General features: G+C 46.5%; 1 protein-coding gene across 1 annotated transcript in view; it reads right to left on the bottom strand.

Moving 5' to 3' along the window:
- Positions 1 to 403: 403 nt before the first annotated feature.
- The window catches only part of LOC126285237 (uncharacterized), an 87,883-nt gene continuing 67,307 nt past the window's right edge, over positions 404 to 20,979 (bottom strand). Inside the window, exon 3 of the mRNA XM_049984535.1 lies at positions 404 to 574. Coding sequence (XP_049840492.1) covers positions 404 to 574 — 171 coding nt within the window. The remainder of the gene's footprint in view (positions 575 to 20,979) is intronic.

The raw sequence follows: 20,979 nt of genomic DNA on the forward strand, positions 1-20,979 counted from the left end.
CTCCCTACCCCCTCCTCTCCCTACCCCCTCCTCCCCCTACCCCCTCCTCCTCCTACCCCTCCTCCTCCTACCCCTCCTCCTCCTACCAACGCCTCCCCCTACCCCCTCCTCCCCCTACCCCCTCCTCCCCATACCTCCTCCTCCCCCTACCCCTCCTCCTCCTACCCCCTCCTCCCCCTACCCCCTACCCCCTCCTCCCCCTACCCCCTACACCCTCCTCCCCCTACCCCCTCCTCCCCCTCCTCCTCCTACCCCCTCCTCCTCCTACCCCCTCCTCCTCCTACCCCCTCCTCCCCCTACCCCCTCCTCCCCCTTCTCCCTCCCCTCCTCCCCCTACCCCCGCCACCTGCTACCCCCCTCCTCCTGCTACCCCCCTCCTCCTGCTACCTCCTCCTCCTTGTCCTCATCCTCCTCCTCCTCCTTGTCCTCCTGCCCCCTCCTCCTCCTCCTCCTCCTCCTCCTCCTCCTCCTCCTCCTCCTCCTCCTCCTCCTGCCCCCTCCTCCTCCTCCTCCTCCTGCCCCCTCCTCCTCCTCCTCCAGAGCTGCCCCTTCTTACTCCTCCAGCTGCCCCCTCCTCAAACAAATTGTAAAAGTTTTCATCAGACATAAAGCATTTTCTTTTTCGATTGTATTTACTTGGGCAAAAACGATATTATTATTATTATTATTATTATTATTATTATTATTATTATTATTGCTGTTTTACCTCATGTGAATCAGATGTGCACTAACTGGACTGTTGTTGGACAGTGAAGGCAGTCCTCAAGGAATAATGGTGGGTGCAGAATCTCGATCGTATATTTCACTCACTATACACTATACACTGTCTCAAATGTAACATGTCCTACCATCGATACAGGTTTCATACCATGGTTACATTCGCCAATTTAAAAGCTTATTGCAGGCACAGGAGAAGAGATGTTTACGACTCATGTTATTAAACCCTTCTGAAACTATAATTGTGACTAGGTTCTTATGATTGCCAAGCTCTGAAACAGCTAATTTCAGTATTACTAATTATGAAATTTACTGTGAATTAAATATCAGTTCTCTTAATTGTGCTGTGTACTTAAAAGTGCGGGATGGAAGCAAGCATTATTCATTCTACTGCCATGCATGGGCAACTGTCTTTAAGCTTTTATGTAATTAATTATTGAAATCGGTAATGCTGGAATTCAGTATGGTGTTGGCCTACCCTTAGCCTTGACGACAACTTCCAATCTCGCAGGTATACCTTCAATCAGGTGCTGGAAGGTTCTTGGGGAATGGCAGTACATTCTTCACGGTGTGCTGCACTGAGGAGAGGTATCGATGTCGGTCGGTGAGGCCTGGCACGAAGTCGGCGTTTCAAAAGATCCCAAAGGGATTCTGTTGGATTCAGGCCAGGACTCTGTGCAGGCCAGTCCATTACAGGGATGTGCAGGCCAGTCCATTACAGGGGTGTTATTGTCGTGTAACCACTCCGCCACTGGCGGTGCATTATGAACAGGTACTCGATCGTGTTAAGAGGCAGTCTCCAACCCCGAATTGCTCTTCAACAGTGGGAAGCAAGAAGGTGCTTAAAACATCAATGTAGGCCTGTATTATGATAGCTCCACACAAAACAAAAACCCTTCATGGAAAAACACGACCACACCATAACACCACCGCCTTCGAATTTTACTGTGGGCACTACACACACTGGCTGATGTTGTTCACCGTACGTCGCCATACCCACACCTTGCCATCGTATAGCCACATTGTGTACCGTGATTCGCAACTCCACACAACGTTTTTCCACTGTTCAATCATCCAATGTTTACGCTCCTTACACCAAGCGAGGCGTTGTTTGCCATTTACCGGCGTGATGTGTGGCTTATGAGCAGCTGCTCGCCCATGAAATTAAAGTTTACTCACCTCCCGCCTAACTGTCATAGCACTTGTAGTGGATCCTACTGCAGTTTGGAATTGATGGATAGATGTCTACGCATTACACATTACGACCTCTTTCAATTGTCGACAGTCTCTGTCAGCCAACAGACGAGGTCGCCTGTACGCTTTTGTACTGTATGTGTCCTTTCACGTTTCCACTTCACTATTACATCACAAACAGTGGACCTAGGGATGTGTAGGAGTGTGGAAATCTCGCGTGCAGAAGTATGACACAAGTGTCACCCAATCACCTGACCACATTCGCACATTCGAAGTCCGTGAGTTCCACAGAGCGCCCCATTCTGCTCCTTCACGAAGTCTAATGACTACTGAGGTTGCTGGTATGGAGTACCTGGCAGTAGGTGGCATCACAATGCACCTAATATGAAAAACGTATGTTTTGGGGGGTGTCCGGATACTTTTGATCAGATAGTGTATCTTAGGTTTCAAACTATTAAAATAAACTGTGTAATTAACATCATACTTTTAAATGTCACAGTTTCTGAAAATAATTACGATTGTGAGGGTTGTAGATTTGACATAAGTTGTTATTTGTATTAAAGCGACAAAGGACTGAGAATATAACAGTGATGGAATGTTCAGTTTGAAGTCAATTCACTGGTAATACTGCGCTATAATGTGCAAGCTGTTTTATGCGCGGGGCACCCTGCAGCAGCTGACAGTCAAGATACAAAAAAAAGACTATACGCAACACGTTGAACAGTCACTTGGACTTAAAGCTTCATAATATTTTGACAAGCTTTGATTGCTTGTACTGTTAACTACATACAAGAAACAATATTCAGCATTATATTTTTAATGTAAGGGAGCGACCCAGCGCTCTTAGTCATTGCATTTCATTGCATCATAGCGCCCATATCAAAACGATTGTTTGCCTGGGCAATCAGTATTCCCTGGTGGCCGCAGAAGGCAGGCTCTACTGTTGCAAGATTGTTGTTGGTTCGAACCCGGGTCTCCAGATGGTCTAGCAAAGCAAGGACCCACCGCGCTGTATTTTGTCAGGAGGCCGATCAAGTTCAAGAGCGTCAAGGGGCAGTGCAGGGTGATATAGTGGTAATTGGTAACATTTGTTCATTCCCATAATTTACAGTACTGAGTGGGTGAAGTGTAGTGTCAGTGTGCCGTCCACGCGCTGTCCCGTGAGTCCAGCCGGCTCAGCAGACTCCTTGTACGCTGACGCCGCTGCTGCCATTATCAAGGCCACCCTGCTGGAAGTCAGCCGCGCTATCTTGGTCGCCGCCTGCCAATGCATCGCTAGTTGCGCTACACTGCTGCCCACGATTCCAGAGACTGGTACAGTCCCTGCACCCCGTTTGGCCTGCTGTGTCCAACCATGGGACAAAGGTGGGTGTACTGGTCACCCACAGCCCTCGGGCCACCACTGCTCCCAGGACAGGACCAGACTCGAAGCCGCACCCTCCTGGATGCTGTGCCACAACTTGCCGCTAGTGGTGCTTGCCGGATGACAACACCCGCCACTATCTCTGGCACTGTTGCTACGCTGCTGTGCTTCCTGCAGGATACGCATCGCCCGGACCCTGGTACGACAGGTGGGAAGCAAACGTGACCCGCAGACTAGAGTGGAACCGAGCCTCTCCTGGACCCTCTGCAGACAGCTGTCACTGCCCTCCTTTAGGCAGACTGCATGATCTCCAAGTTCCAGGCTGTCATTCCGTCCTGCCCTGGTGTTGTGTCCCCAGAAGCATAATATAGCCCGTACAAGTACATAGAAAACAGAAGACAAGTTTATGCAGAATACTTATAACATTGCCGCGAGACTGGCCTCTATAAGCGAAGACCAGCACAGGTCCGTCTCGATGCTTGACCGACCAGACACACACCAAGCTAAAGTTGCCCATCTATTTATATTGGTTTCTCGCTCGCTTCTGCCGTAGTGTCAGAGAGAGAGAAAAACTATAGCAGGGATAAATTCCTACATGCCAGCCACTTAAAAATCTCCACCCTTGGCTCTGGCCTAGTGTCCCGCCTCATGCTTCGCAATAACTTATAGAGCAACGCTGCAGTTTCCTGCCTCGTTGTTTCTCCACTCAAAACAAATCGTGCGAGCAATACCGCCGTCGCAGTGTCGTGTCCTGACATAGGTGGGAGAGGGAAAAAGGGGTTTGCTGGTCAGTCTGCGCTCCGGAGCGGTACAGAGTAGAAGGCAGAAGGACAATTCACAGTGGAGGTAATTAATTGTTTTCTTCTATCTGAGCCATCACTAATACAGGCATTTACTAGAAATGCAAGTGGCGAGACTCGGTAGGGAACTCGTTGTGGAGACTCTAGGACAAACAGGGTTTTGAAATAGATGTTTACTCCCGACAGGACTAACTAATACACTTGAGGCTAGTTCTAGTATTAGAAAAAGCATGAAGTCCCAGGAGTGGATGCTAACCACAGCAGCAAACTCTATCAGCATCTTATGGCAACAACTTAGTTGCAAAGCAAAACATACTGAATGTGAGGCTGTTCACTGAGGCGCTCCAAGTGAGAGAGAGAGACTACGCGGAGCTGGGCCGAGGCTGGAGTCGACGGACGCGGATTCGGCGCCCAGATCGTCTGACTGAGAACTCTGCCAAAATGCGGAATCTACGGGTTTTAAAGAGTCGCGTGGGGGCTCTGTTTTTTTCCCACTTAAAGTCATCCAGCCAATCCCGTAGGTATCTTGCAGGTGCCTACCAATCACGGTTTAGTTAGGTGTCTTCTACTGCTCCTAAGGCGGGGATGTTAATGCAGTTGTACTAACTAAGTCCGTATTTGGTATCAACATTGTTCAGCTGAAAGCTAAACGTAACTGCTCTGCCAAGTAAGGCTTGCAACATTATTGTTACGTCATTTAGCCCCGCCCCTCGGGCTCCCCGGAGTAGGGACTGTTGTGTCAACAGTTTTTGGCGCTTTTGCTCTTTCTAACCCTTGTGTGTCTATTGACGTTGCTGTTCTCAGGGCTGGTATCAAGCTGGCTTTATACATAAGTACGTGCCTGTTGGTTACAAAGTTCTACGGTGACAACCTACTACAGCGTCTAGACGACATACGAAGTTACACGTTAATTCCTTGAAGAGTAACTAACGCACAGGGATCGCGTCTGGGGGCGTCTGCATTTTCGCAAGGCTCACCCCTTACGGTTTACTTCACATAACAATATCTCTCCTAGTTTCGTCTGCCCTCAGCATCGTCTCTGCTTCCGCGCATTGGAACGTCTGTCCTCCTTTCCCACAGCTTCAAGATAACACTACAGTACCAAGGAATAATCAACATATTACAGCAGCTCCGCGACCGCGAGTGCCATGTCTACCTTGCCTGGCCCGCTGGCTGTCAACTGTTACCACACTCTACCATTGGCCCCATATTCCATCGCCCATCTGCGCTTTCATTAAATTCTGATAAAATTTCGCTTTCCCTCCACTAGGGCCGACACTAGCACAGCAAGATGCACCTCCCATGCCTAAGTTTACAGTGAGTTGACAAAAGTCGTGGAATGCCTCCTAATATCGTATCGGACCTCCTTTTGGCCCGCATAGTGCAGTAATTCGACATGGCATGGACTCAACAAGTCGCTGGACGTCATCTGCAGAAATATTGAGCCACACTCCCTCTATGGTCCATGTTAGCGGAGGTACTCGCGTCGTTCGTCTGCTGCTGTAGCCTGTTAACGCAAAATTTAGCCATACTGTCGTGACGGATACGTTCGTCTTATGTACCACATTGATTGCTGCAGTTATTTCACGAAATGTTGCTTGTCCGTTAGTACTGACAACTCCAGGCAAACGCCGCTGCACCTTAGTCGCTAAATAAAAACCGTCGGCCAATGCGTTGTCCGTGGTGAGAGGTGATGCCTGACATTCGGCACTCTCTGCTCACGCTTCACACTGTGGATCTCGGAATATTGAATTCCCTGACAAATTTCGAAATGGAATGTCTCGTGCGTCTATCTTCGACCACTACATCGCGTTCAAAGTGTGTTAATTCCTGTCGTGCGGGCATAATTACGTCGGTCACTTTTTCACATGACACATCTGACTACAAATGAGAGCTCCACCAATACACTGCCACCTCATGTACACGGTACTAGTGCCGGTTGTATTGTGCATATCGGTATCCAATGACTATTATCACTTCAGTATAGTCTACTTTATTCCTATTCTCTTGAGTCATTTCCACCGTCAACTGTATTATGCGCTGTATCTTCGACATTGCCTTCAGCACAGTTTCCTTTTCTTATAGCTATTAGCGCATGGAATGAATGTCCAGTAAATCGGTCCTATCTATCCGACAATATTGTTAGAGGATATTTCATATTTCACGTTCTTCCTCCTTTGTCTAGTTTTTTAATTAACGACAACAATCTCAGAATGACAATACCGTCACCAAGTACGTAGCGTCGACATTGCATGGGGGCTTAATTAAAAAAATAGAATAAGACGCAATAATTGTAGTAGCTGTGTGACCGGTTACGAAGTCTCGTAACCGATTGGCTCTGGCTCGTATTAGAACGCAATCTGACTGCATAAAACAAAAATAAAGAATGACAAGGAATTTCCTTTAACGCAATTGATTAATTAAGTCCCCTGCAACTATAAATACTACGAAACAACAAATCACAAGTGTAACTGTTCTGTGTGTGGTAGTGTGACTCAACGTACATGTGTCTGGCACGGTTCTTCCTCAATACAAGATATTTTAAACACCATTTACAATGAACTAATTGAAAAACCACAAATACTATAATTGCGCATAGAAACAGGAATTACAAGTCTAATACATGAACACGAGCCAGATGCTTTGTTGATTGTACCTGTGACCAAGAGGCATTGTCATTAAAGAAATCTGTAATACTTTTTTTACCTCAATATGTGATGATTGCAACATCTTCCATCTATACAGTACACCAACCGAACAGCATCTACTCTCTCGCTCAACAGAACAACAACTGCACTCGACATCCTCTGAACTACTACTGCACCAGTCGTGGCGGCGGAATAATAATCTTTGGCGCAATCTCTGGCGCTGTGAGTCAGTGTAGCCACCTTTCAACCTATGATGGATTAATGCAATAATTTTTGTCAGAGTAAATCTTCAAATAAGGTCTCTACTAGCACAAAATTGCAGTACATTTTATAATTGAACACTCTAAGACAAAAACAACAACTCAGCGCGAAGGGATTGTCGGAATGGGACGGAAGATGTGATGTACGTGTACAGACGGAGAAAGGATCACAATTTCAGAAAAAGAAATGTTGATTTGTTCAAGAGAAAGAGCTTCACGAATTGAGGAAGTCAATAAGCGTTGGTCCACCTTCGACACTTACGCAAGCAGTTTTTCGGCTTGGCAGTGATTGATGGAGTTGTTGGGTGTGCTCCTGAAGGATATCGAGAAATTTCTGTCCAGTTGGCGCGTTATATCGTCACAGTCACGAAATGTTTGGTGGACCCTCCCTATACGTCTCCAAACGTTCTCATTTGGGGTGAGATCCGGCGACGTAGCTGGAGAAAGATGGGTTTGGCATGCGCGAAGACAAGCAGTGCCATGTGCAGGCAGGCATTATCTTGCTGGAATGTAAACCCAGGATGGTTGTCCATGAAGGGCAACGAAATGGGTCGTAGAATATCGTCGATGTACCGCTGTGCTGTAAGGGCGCCGCGGATATCTACCAAAAGGTTTCCTGCTGTCAAGAGAAAATGACACCCCACACCATCGTTCATGGTTGGGGGGCGACAGGTTGGTATCGCACAGCTGTCTGGGGCGTCGCCAAAAACTTCTTCGGGCTGAATTCTCACTGACTGAAGTAGAATTGTCTTCAGTGATGAGTCCCGCTTGGAGCTGAACCCCGATCACCAGTGCGGTAGTGTCACGTCACATGGAGTTCCATACAAGCGAGAAACCCCTACCTCCCCGCAATAGGCCACGTCTTACGCGAGGCGGCGTTGGTCACATTACGGACACAGACCATGAAAGTACTCACTTCACAGCTCAGAACCAAACAGTTTTTGACTCATACAGGGTGCTACAAAAAGGTACGGCCAAACTTTCAGGAAACATTCCTCACACACAAAGAAAGAAAAGATGTTATGTGGACATGTTTCCGGAAACGCTCACTTTCCATGTTAAAGCTCATTTTATTGCTTCTCTTCAAATCACATTAATCATCGAATGGAAACACACAGCACCAGAACGTTTCAGCGTGACTTCAGACACTTTGTTACAGGAAATGTTCAAAATGTCCTCCGTTAGCGAGGATACATGCATCCACCTCCGTCGCATGAAATCCTTGATGCGCTGATGCAGCCCTGGAGAATGGCGTATTGTATCACAGCCGTACACAACACGAGCACGAAGACTCTCTACATTTGGTACCGGGGTTGCGTAGACAAGAGCTTTCAAATGCCCCCATACATGAAAGTAAAGAAGGTTGAGGTCAGGGGAGCGTGGAGGCCACGGAATTGGTCCGCCTCTACCAATCCATCGGTCACCGAATCTGTTGTTGAGAAGCGTACGAACACTTCGACTGAAGTGTGCAGGAGCTCCATCGCGCGTGAAGGACATGTTGTGTCGTACTTGTAAAGGCATATATTCTAGCAGCACAGGTAGAGTATCCCGTATGAAATCAGGATAACGTGCTCCATTGAGCGTAGGTGGAAGAACATGGCGCCCAATCAAGACATCACCAACAATGCCTGCCCACAGAAAATCTGTGTTGATGACGTGACTGCACAATTGCGTGCGGATTCTCGTCAGCCCACACATGTTGATGGTGAAAATTTACAATTTGATCACGTTGGAATGAAACCTCATCCATAAAGAGAACATTTGCACTGAAATGAGGATTGACACATTGTTGGATGAACCATTCTCAGAAGTGTACCCGTGGAGGCCAATCAGCTGCTGATAGTGCCTGCACACGCTGTACATGGTACGGAAACAACTGGTTCTCCCGTAGCACTCTCCATACAGTGACATGGTCAACGTTACCTTGTACAGCAGCAACTTCTCTTACGCTGACTTTAGGGTTATCGTCAACTGCACGAAGAATTGCCTCGTCCATTGCAGGTGTACTCGTCGTTCTAGGTCTTCCCCAGTCGCGAGTCGTAGGCTGGAATGTTCGGTGCTCCCTAAGACGCCGATCAATTGCTTCGCACGTCTTCCTGTCGGGAGACCTTCGTTCTGGAAATCTGTCTCGATACAAACGTACCTCGCCACGGCTATTGCCCCGTGCTAATCCCTACATCAAATGGGGATCTGCCAACTCTGCACTTGTAAACATTGCACTGACTGCAAAACCACGTTTGAGATGAACTCTAACCTGTTGATGCTACGTACTGACGTCCCTGATGCTAGTACTGTAGAGCAATGAGTCGCATGTCAACACAAGCACCGAAGTCAACATTACCTTCCTTCAGTTGGGCCAACTGGTGGTGAATCTAGGAAGTACAGTACATACTGACGAAACTAAAATGAGCTCTAACATGGAAATTAAGCGTTTCCGGACACATGTCCACTTAACATCTTTTTTTTACTTGTGTGTGAGGAAAGTTTCCTGAATGTTTGGCCGTACCTTTTTGTAACACCCTGTATAGTGATCATACACTCCTGGAAATGGAAAAAAGAACACATTGACACCGGTGTGTCAGACCCACCATACTTGCTCCGGACACTGCGAGAGGGCTGTACAAGCAATGATCACACGCACGGCACAGCGGACACACCAGGAACCGCGGTGTTGGCCGTCGAATGGCGCTAGCTGCGCAGCATTTGTGCACCGCCGCCGTCAGTGTCAGGCCGGAGCTCCATCGCAGTCTTTAACACTTGTAGCATGCCGCGACGGCGTGGACGTGAACCGTATGTGCAGTTGACGGACTTTGAGCGAGGGCGTATAGTGGGCATGCGGGAGGCCGGGTGGACGTACCGCCGAATTGCTCAACACGTGGGGCGTGAGGTCTCCACAGTACATCGATGTTGTCGCCAGTGGTCGGCGGAAGGTGCACGTGCCCGTCGACCTGCGACCGGACTGCAGCGACGCACGGATGCACGCCAAGACCGTAGGATCCTACGCAGTGCCGTAGGGGACCGCACCGCCACTTACCAGCAAATTAGGGACACTGTTGCTCCTGGGGTATCGGCGAGGACCATTCGCAACCGTCTCCATGAAGCTGGGCTACGGTCCCGCACACCGTTAGGCCGTCTTCCGCTCACGCCCCAACATCGTGCAGCCCGCCTCCAGTGGTGTCGCGACAGGCGTGAATGGAGGGACGAATGGAGACGTGTCGTCTTCAGCGATGATAGTCGCTTCTGCCTTGGTGCCAATGATGGTCATATGCGTGTTTGGCGCCGTGCAGGTGAGCGCCACAATCAGGACTGCATACTACCGAGGCACACAGGGCCAACACCCGGCATCATGGTGTGGGGAGCGATCTCCTACACTGGCCGTACACCTCTGGTGATCGTCGAGGGGACACTGAATAGTGCACTGTACATCCAAACCGTCATCGAACCCATCGTTCTACCATTCCTAGATCGGCAAGGGAACTTGCTGTTCCAACAGGACAATGCACGTCCGCATGTATCCCGTACCACCCAACGTGCTCTAGAAGGTGTAAGTCAACTACCCTGGCCAGCAAGATCTCCGGATCTGTCCCCCATTGAGCATGTTTGGGACTGGATGAAGCGTCGTCTCACGCGGTCTGCACGTCCAGCACGAACGCTGGTCCAACTGAGGCGCCAGGTGGAAATGGCATGGCAAGCCGTTCCAGAGGACTACATCCAGCATCTCTATGATCGTCTCCATGGGAGAATAGCAGCCTGCATTGCTGCGAAAGGTGGATATACACTGTACTAGTGCCGACATTGTGCATGCTCTGTTGCCTGTGTCTATGTGCCTGTGGTTCTGTCAGTGCGATCATGTGATGTATCTGACCCCAGGAATGTGTCAATAAAGTTTCCCCTTCCTGGGACAATGAATTCACGGTGTTCTTATTTCAATTTCCAGGAGTGTATGTATATTATGACATTTATCTACCGTCACCGTGACCGTGTTGTCAACCGTAGATCAGTGTCCGTGCAACCTCAGTAGATCACCTTGAGAATGAACCAGTCGGTTCGAAACTAACTGCCAGAATACGTATGCTGCAACTGTAACAGATTTGTAGTGAAATCTTCATGAAAGGTATGTGTGTGGAAATATTTGGATGCCATGTTTCCTATTCTTTCAGTTCTCAAGAGTGTGGAGAACATTGTGGGTTAAACTATGCTATCAGTGCTTCTTCCTAAGTTGTGTTGTCATATTTCGAATTTTTCGTAACTTGGCTTTCACCGCTCTGGTGCAAAGTTGTCAAGGGAACCGAGCACTCCTGGCAGGCGACACTTAGTACAGGAATGAAACGCCAGGGGCGCTGCCTTAGACTCACTTGCCGCGCGTAGTCGACTGAGACGAGAAAGTCGCTGGTGCGACAGTGGCCCAAGTAAGCCGGCCACCGCGGCTGGTCGATAGGCAAGGCCTGCACGTGGCTGCCCCTGGGGTCGCTCAGAAACTCCGCTACCTGCTCCCAGTATTTCCTACTTCACCTCTGGCCTGCCGGCCCGTCCTTTAAATGTTGGCTGCACTCTGTGGGGCGTGGGCTCATTCCGACTGTCTCGTGCAGTGAAGTAGTAGCGCTTTGTACGAGCCCTAACATTGAAACACTAAGTATGACCTAAAAAGAATGCAGCCTGGCACAGCGATGATAGCAGGAAGCCGCCTCGGCCAGTAATGCAGCAGAGTGTGTGATAGGGCGATAATAAAATTAAAACTCTTAGCTGATGTCGTGTCGAAGTATCGTCGCGATTCACTACGTACACCGGGACGATGGTCCCTTGCAAAAAGTCCAAATGCGAAACTCCAGTCTCTACGCTGGCCCACGGCAGGGTTAACCTGACATTGCTAAGTCTCTGAATAAAATCCATAGAGTTACGAATGTGGTGACTACATTTACCTACCAATGATTTTAATAAGGAAGCTAAATATTCCGCATAAAAATTCTTTTGTGAACCAATAGTGCTCGTTAGCCTAAATAGTCGTTGTTAGTTTTGATGTGGTATCATTATACAACAAGGTACCTTTAAAGGACTCCTTATCTATTATCGGCCAACATGTTGATAAGAACATTACGGCCTTGTTTGAACATGTGCTTTTATCATCTTATTTTCAGTTTTATGGTGAATTTTATGAGCAAATCGATGGTGTTCCCATGGGAAGCCCCCTCTCCCCTCTGGTAGCTAATTTATTCATGGGAGACTTAGAGGACGAGGCACTGGACTCAGCAAGTTTTAAACCAACGGTCTTCTGGAGGTACGTGGACGACACATTCGTGGTATGGCCCCATGGGGTGGATGAATTACATCGCTTTCTTGAGCATTTGAATTCCATCCATTTACTATGGAAATAGAAAAAGACGGCTGCCTCCTGTTTTTGGATGTTGTCGTTCGCCGTAAATATGATGGCACATTAGGACATGCCGTATATCGGAAACCAAGACACGCAAATTTATATCTTCATGCCAGTAGCTGCCATCACCCTTCACAGACCATAGGTGTCCTTAAGACCTTAGTGCATCGGGCGCACGGTATATCTGATGAAAGTTTGCTAGAAGAGCTCACATACCTCAAGAGCATTTATAAATCGAATGGATTTTCTCCGCAACAAATTCGTAAAGCATTCGATGAAAAACCTAAAATGCAGATATGTAATGGGGAAGAAGATAGTAATCAATCAGATCTAGGGCGTTATTGCCCTATGTGGGTGATCTTTCCTCGAAGATAGGCCGTATTCTTGAGAACACTGTGTTAAGGTGCTCTTCCGGCCCCCCACGAAGATTTACTCTGCTCTGTAAAGGACGATTTACAGCTTCGTAAAGCGGGTGTGTATCAGATTCCCTGCGGAAATTGTGAGAAGTCGTGCATAGATCAAACAACACGCACCGTTCATGGGGGGGGGGGGTTGGAGCATCGAAGATACACACGCTTATTACAGCCAGACAAGTCAGCTGTGGCCGAACATTGCATTGATACAGGGCAATCCATGAATGAAAATGATGTGAAGATTTTAACATCCACCTCTTTTTGGGAATGTGTCTACAAGGAAGCTATAGAGATTACATTAGCTAATAATTTAATAAATAGAAATAATGGTTTTATTTTGGACAAAGCGTGGAACCCGGCTGTTGGGGTAATTAAACTGCAGAGAAGTGGTCATGGTGTCACCGCCGCCGATAATACATCGATAAGCGAATCGAATGTCTGTACGCCTTCGCCACAGGCGGCGCATGTGTAAACGTATTTCTCTACCACCGACCAGCATCTGTGACCTGCATGCTCAGTGCTGCTGCTGTGGAGCATGTAAGGCCGCGCTTGGCATCTTGTCGTCAGTCTTGTGACTCACTCCGCTGAGGATGGCCGGACGATACGCGGCCGAAATATCAGTGGAGGCAATTTTATTTGCGCGGTTGCATGCCCGAAATTCGATGGATGAGTTTAATGGTGTTTGCGGGGAGCAGGGAAAAGAATGTGCGTCGTTGCACTTACAGCCCCTCTGAATTGGTGGAGCATAAACGCATCAACTTTCCCAAGACATCCCATATCGGCGTTCACAAAATTCCTTTCCAGTGTTACTTCAAAGCTGTAATAGCGTTTTCCATCACTAAATGGCTAAATTCTCTGCAGAAAAAGTACTTAAAAACCTATTAACTTCGGCTAACGCTCGTATAACACATGTAATACTCCTAGCCTGTGATGTCAACCGGAGCATCAACCAATAACAGAGCGTTTCCGATCACGTGACCAGATCATGTTATTTCGTGATTTTTAAGCTTTGATTACGTCAAAATCACGGGTATTTTGTGAGAATATTGACCGTAAAGGCTATGTAAGTGTTATCAGCCGGAATAACAACAATCCCAACCATATTTTAAACACAGGAAAATAGCCATTTCTCTGAAATGAATGAATAGTAATAAACAGTTTAAAGGCGGAAATTTCTTTTCAAAACGTTTGCGTATGTAGTGGAAGCGCCACGAGCAGGTGGTTACACTTGACTTGCGAACTCGTGTACTCGCTCTCCTCCGTGATCGAGTCCAGTCCACCGGTACCCGACAACAGACTCAGGTGACGAGAGGGCTGTGCCGAAGTCTACTGCCATACGGAGACGGCGTGTTCGGAGATAACGTCACAGGACTCGCTGGCGTCTTTAAAGCGAGCATATCATTTCTGATCTCTAGCCGCGCGGGGTAGCAGTGCAGTCTTAGGCACCTTGCCACCGTGGGCGCGTCGTAGGGTCGAGTCTTCCCTTGGGCGTGGGTGTGTGTGTTGTCCTTATCGTAAGTTAGTTTTGGTTAGATTAAGTAGTGTGTAAGCCTAGGTACCGATGACCTCAGCAGTTTGGTCACATAGGAACTTACCAAAATTCCCGATTTTCTTATCTGTAGTATATTTTCCTGTTATTTGTCCGCCTCCTATAGTCCCATAGTTACTCAGTATGAATACTCACCATCTGCAATAGTTTGCCGAGCTTAGAACGGAAGTCGTTTCCCGCTTCCGGAGTAGTAGTCTGCGAATGTTTTTTACTGGCGCAACTGCTGTTGTGCGCAAGTGTTAGCCCTAGGACGCCCAAGCCTTTTTTTCTAACTTGGATGCCTAAGGGGGAGGGGGGGGGGGGGGTTGGCGAGCCCACAGGTATTAAATAAGTTTACTGACGAAAAATTACAACTTTCATAATTGTCTATGTATTTTAACTAAGACATCGGTTTATAAATGTTGTTAATTGGTATAAATATTGAATTGAGTGAATAAGAAATTAACATATTACAATACAAAATACAGATGTGTTCTTATAGAATAGACTACTCTGAGTCCTCAACTTCAAGGCAAGAGACACACTTCACAATTTTTGTTGAATGTGTGTTACACACATGTTTATGACACTGTCCACAATACGGTTTTAGTTAACTTAGATTGTTGTACTTCTGCTTCTTTGTTTTAGCTTTTCTTACACAAATATGGCACCGACCTTTCCCTACAGGAGGCTGACGTGCTTCTGTTGTCACTTCTTTGATTTTCTTTTGTAGAATAGTCTCCATTGATTGAAGCCGGCCGCGGTGGTCTCGCGGTTCTAGGCGCGCAGTCCGGAACCGTGCGACTGCTACGGTCGCAGGTTCGAATCCTGCCTCGAGCATGGATGTGTGTGATGCCCTTAGGTTAGTTAGGTTTAAGTAGTTCTAAGTTCTGATGACCACAGCAGTTGAGTCCCATAGTGCTCAGAGCCATTTGAACAATTTTTTCCATTGATTGAACAGTTTGGTTAGATAACCCTCTTCCATTGGCACTTCTTTCTTGTACCTGCAATTTCACTAGTTCCATCCCAGCTTGCAGTAGATAAAGTTTCCGTTTGTTGTGTTTCTTTTCATTCCATCTTGGATGTTGCTGGATGAATATGGTGGTTGAATTGATAGCACAAATGTCGACGAGAGAGTAAAATACAGATAGAGTCCATCTCTTTGTTCACCTCTTGCAGGTGTACATATGCGCCATTTGATCAATGGTATCAATTCCACCTTCAGTGGAATTATAATATGCATTTATCTCGGTTTTATTCTTCTCTCCTCCAACAGTGCCTTTATCTTGGTGCATCGTTGACAACATCAGTAAATTTTTACTTGGTTTCATTTTTGCTGCGTAGGACACAAATGTTACTGGAGGCCTACGTGTTGGGAACTGCACTAACTCACTGCCAGTTTACAAGATAAATAACAGCTGGCTGACATCAACAATCACTTCCTCTGAAAGTAAACCGATTGTTGTGAATATCAAGAATACCAACCAACAAGAAACTAACTTGCATTGTTGTAGAGATGAGAAATACGAAATCCCACTAAGGGAAATTTTCTATAGCATGGAAGCCTAAGGGGGGAGGAGGCTTGTTGGACCCATAATAAGTTTGTTTATTTTTTCTTTCAAAGCAGGAATTTTCTATAAAGTATATTGACACTAACGTTTCATAAAGTAGCCAACAAACAATAAATCAAAGGGAATATGTAGTACGAAAGTTACTCGGGCAAAAGCAGGGGACATAAAAGAATTGAGGGTTCAACGAACCCCCTCCCCCCCCCCCCCCTTAGGCATCCTAGGGTTAACTGCGTCCCGCCCCAGTCACAGGCTATCCTGCAGGACTCTCGCGCCAGTTTCCGGCCTACTGGAATTCGCCTTCTCACTACAGAAACCGCCCACCCTCTAAAACCCGACGACTTAAGAGTGTAAGCAGCTGGCTGTCAATCATTTTGTTATTCTGCTGCTGCCATTACTCGATCACAATATTACTACGTCTGCGAGTAAGGATGCTTCCTTCGGCTTGTCGTGATATTTCACGAGGAAAGGCTAAACCACGTGATACTACAAGCACAACCGTCTCGAAATCGTCGACGGCGCTATGCGTTTTCCTGTTACCTCTGTGCTTATTCACTGTAACGTCACCTCGTGCTTCCGGTAACGACCACGCGAGGTCAAGTGCAATAACATCGTGGTCGCATCGTTAGAGGGTTTCTACACTTACACTTACATCTACATCGATACTCGGCAATCCACTGTACGGCGCGTGGCAGAGGCTACCCTGTACCAGTCACTTCCTTTCCGCTTCCACTCGCAAATAGAAGTCTACAGGGTGTTACGAAAAGGCATGGCCAAACTTTGAGAAAACACTCCTCACACACAAATAGAGAAAAGATGTTATGTGGACATGTGTACGGAAACGCTTAATATCCATGTTACAGATCATTTTAGTTTCGTCGGTATGCACTGTACTTCCTCGATTCACCACCAGTTGTCCCAATTGAAGGAAGGTAATGTTGACAGATGGTGACGCGAGACTGGACGCGCACGTAGCTTATGTATCAGTTGATAGAGGACAATATTGGATAGGGGGACTGTGATTTGAGTTTCGATTGTGTCCGCTAGAGTGCACTAAAGTAATAGAATGTTTTTCATAAACTGTTGTAGTATTTTCAGAAAATGTTATTATTTCTTTTAATGTACGTATAATGTTATAAATGTTTTTAGCACTATGAATGATGCGTGAGTGTGGTTTAAGGTTAATATGAAGGTGATTGTTTAACGAGTTATGTAGTAGCATTTAGTGTGGGAACATTTCGAAGTAGTATGGATATGGACAAAGGAGATTTTTGTAGAATAGATTTGTAAAGTAAGTTCATGGCAAAGGGGAAGTTAATTCAGGTATAAATAACAATAGTAAATAACTATGCATAAAGAAAACTGCAGCATATTAGATAATTACGTCGTTGAAAAGTGCAGTCTTTAGGTCTACTAATTAGCATTTGGTTATTGATGAAAAGCGCGGATTGACGCGGGAGAATGTTGTTTTGCTAATGGCTGTTGAGTAAATTGACCAATGGTAAAGCAGTTTTCTTCGCGCGCCTTTCTCTGCTGGTATAGAAGACTTACAGTGTTCTAGAGAGGAGTCGGAAGTCTAGCCATGAAAGAGATCGGACGTGTGCAGTAGTAGTTCCAATGGAAATGATAAGTTGCCGGATCTAGCAGTGTTTCATACATCAAAAGTGTTGGAAAGTGACGTCATAATTATTCCGATGTGTGTGTAGAAATTTTGGAATTCTTAAGTGAATTTTGTGAGGAGAAAAGACATATTCCGCGTGGCGTATTGAGCAGGTCGGTGGCTAAAAACTGTGACAACATTTGGTACCGACAGACTTAATATTTGTCCGCAGCTCGAGGTCGTGAGGTAGCGTTCTCGCTTCCCGCGCCCTGGTTCCCGGGTTCGATTCCCGGCGGAGTCAGAGATTTTCTCTGTCTCGTGATGACTGGGTGTTGTCTGATGTCCTTAGGTTAGTTAGGTTTAAGTAGTTCTAAGTTCTAGGGAACTGATGACCATAGATGTTAAGTCCCATAGTGCTCAGAGCCATTTGAACCATTTGAAGACTTAATATTTGGCGAGCATTATCGATCTAAAACAATAAGTATTTTTGTAGCTATTACGTTTTCGGGAAATGAAACACCATAAACTTGCTAACGTGAGTGAAAGGGATTGTGAGTGACTGTGTTGAGACTAGAACGGGCTTGGCAGTGATACTTGTTCACCTAGGTTTCAGAATATATTAATTGAGGACAAAATTTAGAAACTTTCGTTTCGTGTTTCTCCGGAAACGTAGATTAGTGACTTTAATTGAAGCCTGGTTCACACCGAAGTACAGTAGGTTTCACTCGGCTTCCCTACTGATGATCTGTTGAGGCAATGTTGACAGGTAGGTGCAGGTCCGTGATAAAGGGACGGAAGGAACCGCGCCTCCGCAGGGCAAGCTGAGTTTCGCACGATGCTTTCTGAAACCATGCTGATTCCTGGACATAAACTTCTCGGTCTCAAGAAAATTCGTTGTATTTCAACTGATATGTTCAAGGCTTCTGCAGTAAACTGATGTTTGGGATATTGGTCTGTAATTTCCCGGGTCCATTCTTTTACCCGTCTTTATACAGGAGTCACCGGCACTTTCTTCGAGTTGCTTGGGACTTCGAGCTGGGCGAGAGGTTCGCGATGCTAGGTAAGCGGCCAGTGCTGTAGAGTACTGTTGGAAAAACCGAATTGGGATTTCATCCGCACCTGATGACTTATTTGTGATGAACTCTTTCTGTTGTTTCTCTACGCGGGACTGTGATGCGCCAAGTCAAGTCACAGAACGGTACGGAAGGTCCGGCGTGACTCACCCTTCGCTTGCCGCGTCCTTCCGCAACCCACACTCTCTCGCTTACTCGGCTCCAGTAGCTGGCGTGGCGTCATAATGTACTGGGGGCACGGCAGGGCGGCAGACACGTGTGGTTATAATTAGCTCCCCCCCTCCCCCCCCCCCAACCAGCGGTTCTTGCTGAGCCGCTGGAACGCGTAACCCCCCCCCCCCCCCCTCCTCAAGCTGTGCCATAATCCCACCCTCGCCTCGGGGCTCCACTTAATTACCACCAATTAGGGCTTCCTCGTCGCCTGTACAAGGGGAACAGCCCTGCCTTTGCATGCTCCGCTGTTTATCTCCTCGCCATGAAACCCGGAGCCGTCCGTTTAACTGTGCGTGACGTTTGTTTACGGCATTCAGTCGCCTGAGAGGGAAACACGCAGTAAAGACGTGGGAGATTATAGGGGTATCGTTTCCTGTCCGGGACGCATCTGAGTGCTAGTTCTGACCACTATTGTGGCCACTAGGACAACCCTACCACAACAAAGGTCAAAAATTAATTATGATTGTAGTGTTGCTCACGCTGCTAAATATTGCATTTTCGGGCAACAACAAAGTTATATTATGTAGCAGCTGTCATTAGAGCACAGTTAATACAGTCATTTCTTGAAATAATGGATAAGCTAGGCACTCATCTTTTCGTGTTTCCCACGCTGGTCTCGTTGTGAACTCATGGCTCAATCGTCGAAAATCTAGGTAGTGATGATTCCAAGCTCGGGTGCAAAGAGGCCTAGGTGTTATTCTGCGATATTCAAAAGTTTTATAGATGTGTTTCATAAACCATTCTTGAAGATTAAACTTTTGCAAATTAGGACAATGGTGATGTAAAAAAGTAATCAGCACTCCGAATTTAAGTTACACTACTTTTTTACTACTTTTGTTGCAAAATTACGTAACTCGTTCCAGAACATCCCTTCATAATATAAAACATACTTGAAAATATCTTCCTGACTGTTAAAGTTCACATTTCATAAACTGACTACAATTTTCGTCTTTTTAACATGACGACCAAAGCTCGACTCTCTAATAACCGCTTACACTCCCAAAAATCAGAGTTACAAATACGTCAAAGATCATAGTGAAAAAAGAAAGAATACACATTAGAATAATATCATTGCAATATATACATATCGATGTATCCAAGTACCTCTACATTAATGAAATCAAATCTGAATGTAGTCACAGAAATATGTTAACTAATTTACAGAAACACAGTAGAATATTGCTGGTATCGAGAGGTTGAAGTGAGGTGCTGTAATGGTTACGTAATTCAAGTACCATTACAAGGGGGATGGTGATGGACTGGTCCTTCCCTAATCCTCGTAAAGGGGTGGTGGTCGGAGCCGACAAGGCTGACTGCAGATGCGAGTTAATTCCCGCATTACGGCCAGTGTTGTGGAACATGCCTTGCCGAGACAGCTTTGAAACGATGGCAGGAAGCAGAACCTTAAAGAAACTCTGGAAATGGGAGCAGATAATGGCCAGTGAAGCTGCCTACATTCTGTCCCTAATTCTGATAGCCTCCTCCTCCTCCTGTTTTCTGGCTTTTCTGCTATACCTCGTTCGATTTAACAAAGAGCACTCTACGGCATTGGTCTCTTACTTAGTTCGGCCAGCACAAAGTGTCAAGGAACTGGAAAAAAGCGCAGACGACTCCACTATGTAAGGAGGGTAAAAGAACGGACCCACAACATTACAGAGTCCCTCAGATACTCCTCAGTGGTACCCAACTACCATACCAAAAAACAGTAAAAGACCTTGGAATAATCTGGGATGAACACCTAAACTGGGAAGAACAAAGAGTCACAGCTTGCAGGAAATCGCTCTCCTCCCTACATGCGGTCCAAAATTTTAGAAAAATATTTCCAACCCATGTTAAACAAAAATTAGTCCAAGCACTAGTCTTGCCTAATCTTTACTACTGCGAAGTAGTTCAACACTGCACAAATAGTGAAAATTCTAGATGCCTCTAGCTACTGATGAATGCTTGCGTTAGATACGTGTGCAATATACGGTTGTATGATCATATCAGTCCTTCATACTCCCAGCTAGGTTGGATACGCCCACATAAGGCACGCCATCTCCACACGATGTGCTTACTTCATCGATTTCTTAGACACTGGCGCCCCCAATACTTATCTTCTCGCATCACCTATCATCATTCCACAACCGCAATACCAGATCGGATACGTCTAGCGTCTTGGCTGTACCCTTACGTAATACAAAATCTTCCTCCGTGTAATTCTCCATCTCAGCCATACGACTATGCAACGC

The sequence above is a fragment of the Schistocerca gregaria genome, chromosome 8, assembly GCF_023897955.1.
Source record: "Schistocerca gregaria isolate iqSchGreg1 chromosome 8, iqSchGreg1.2, whole genome shotgun sequence".
NCBI classification, from domain to species: Eukaryota; Metazoa; Arthropoda; class Insecta; order Orthoptera; family Acrididae; genus Schistocerca; species Schistocerca gregaria.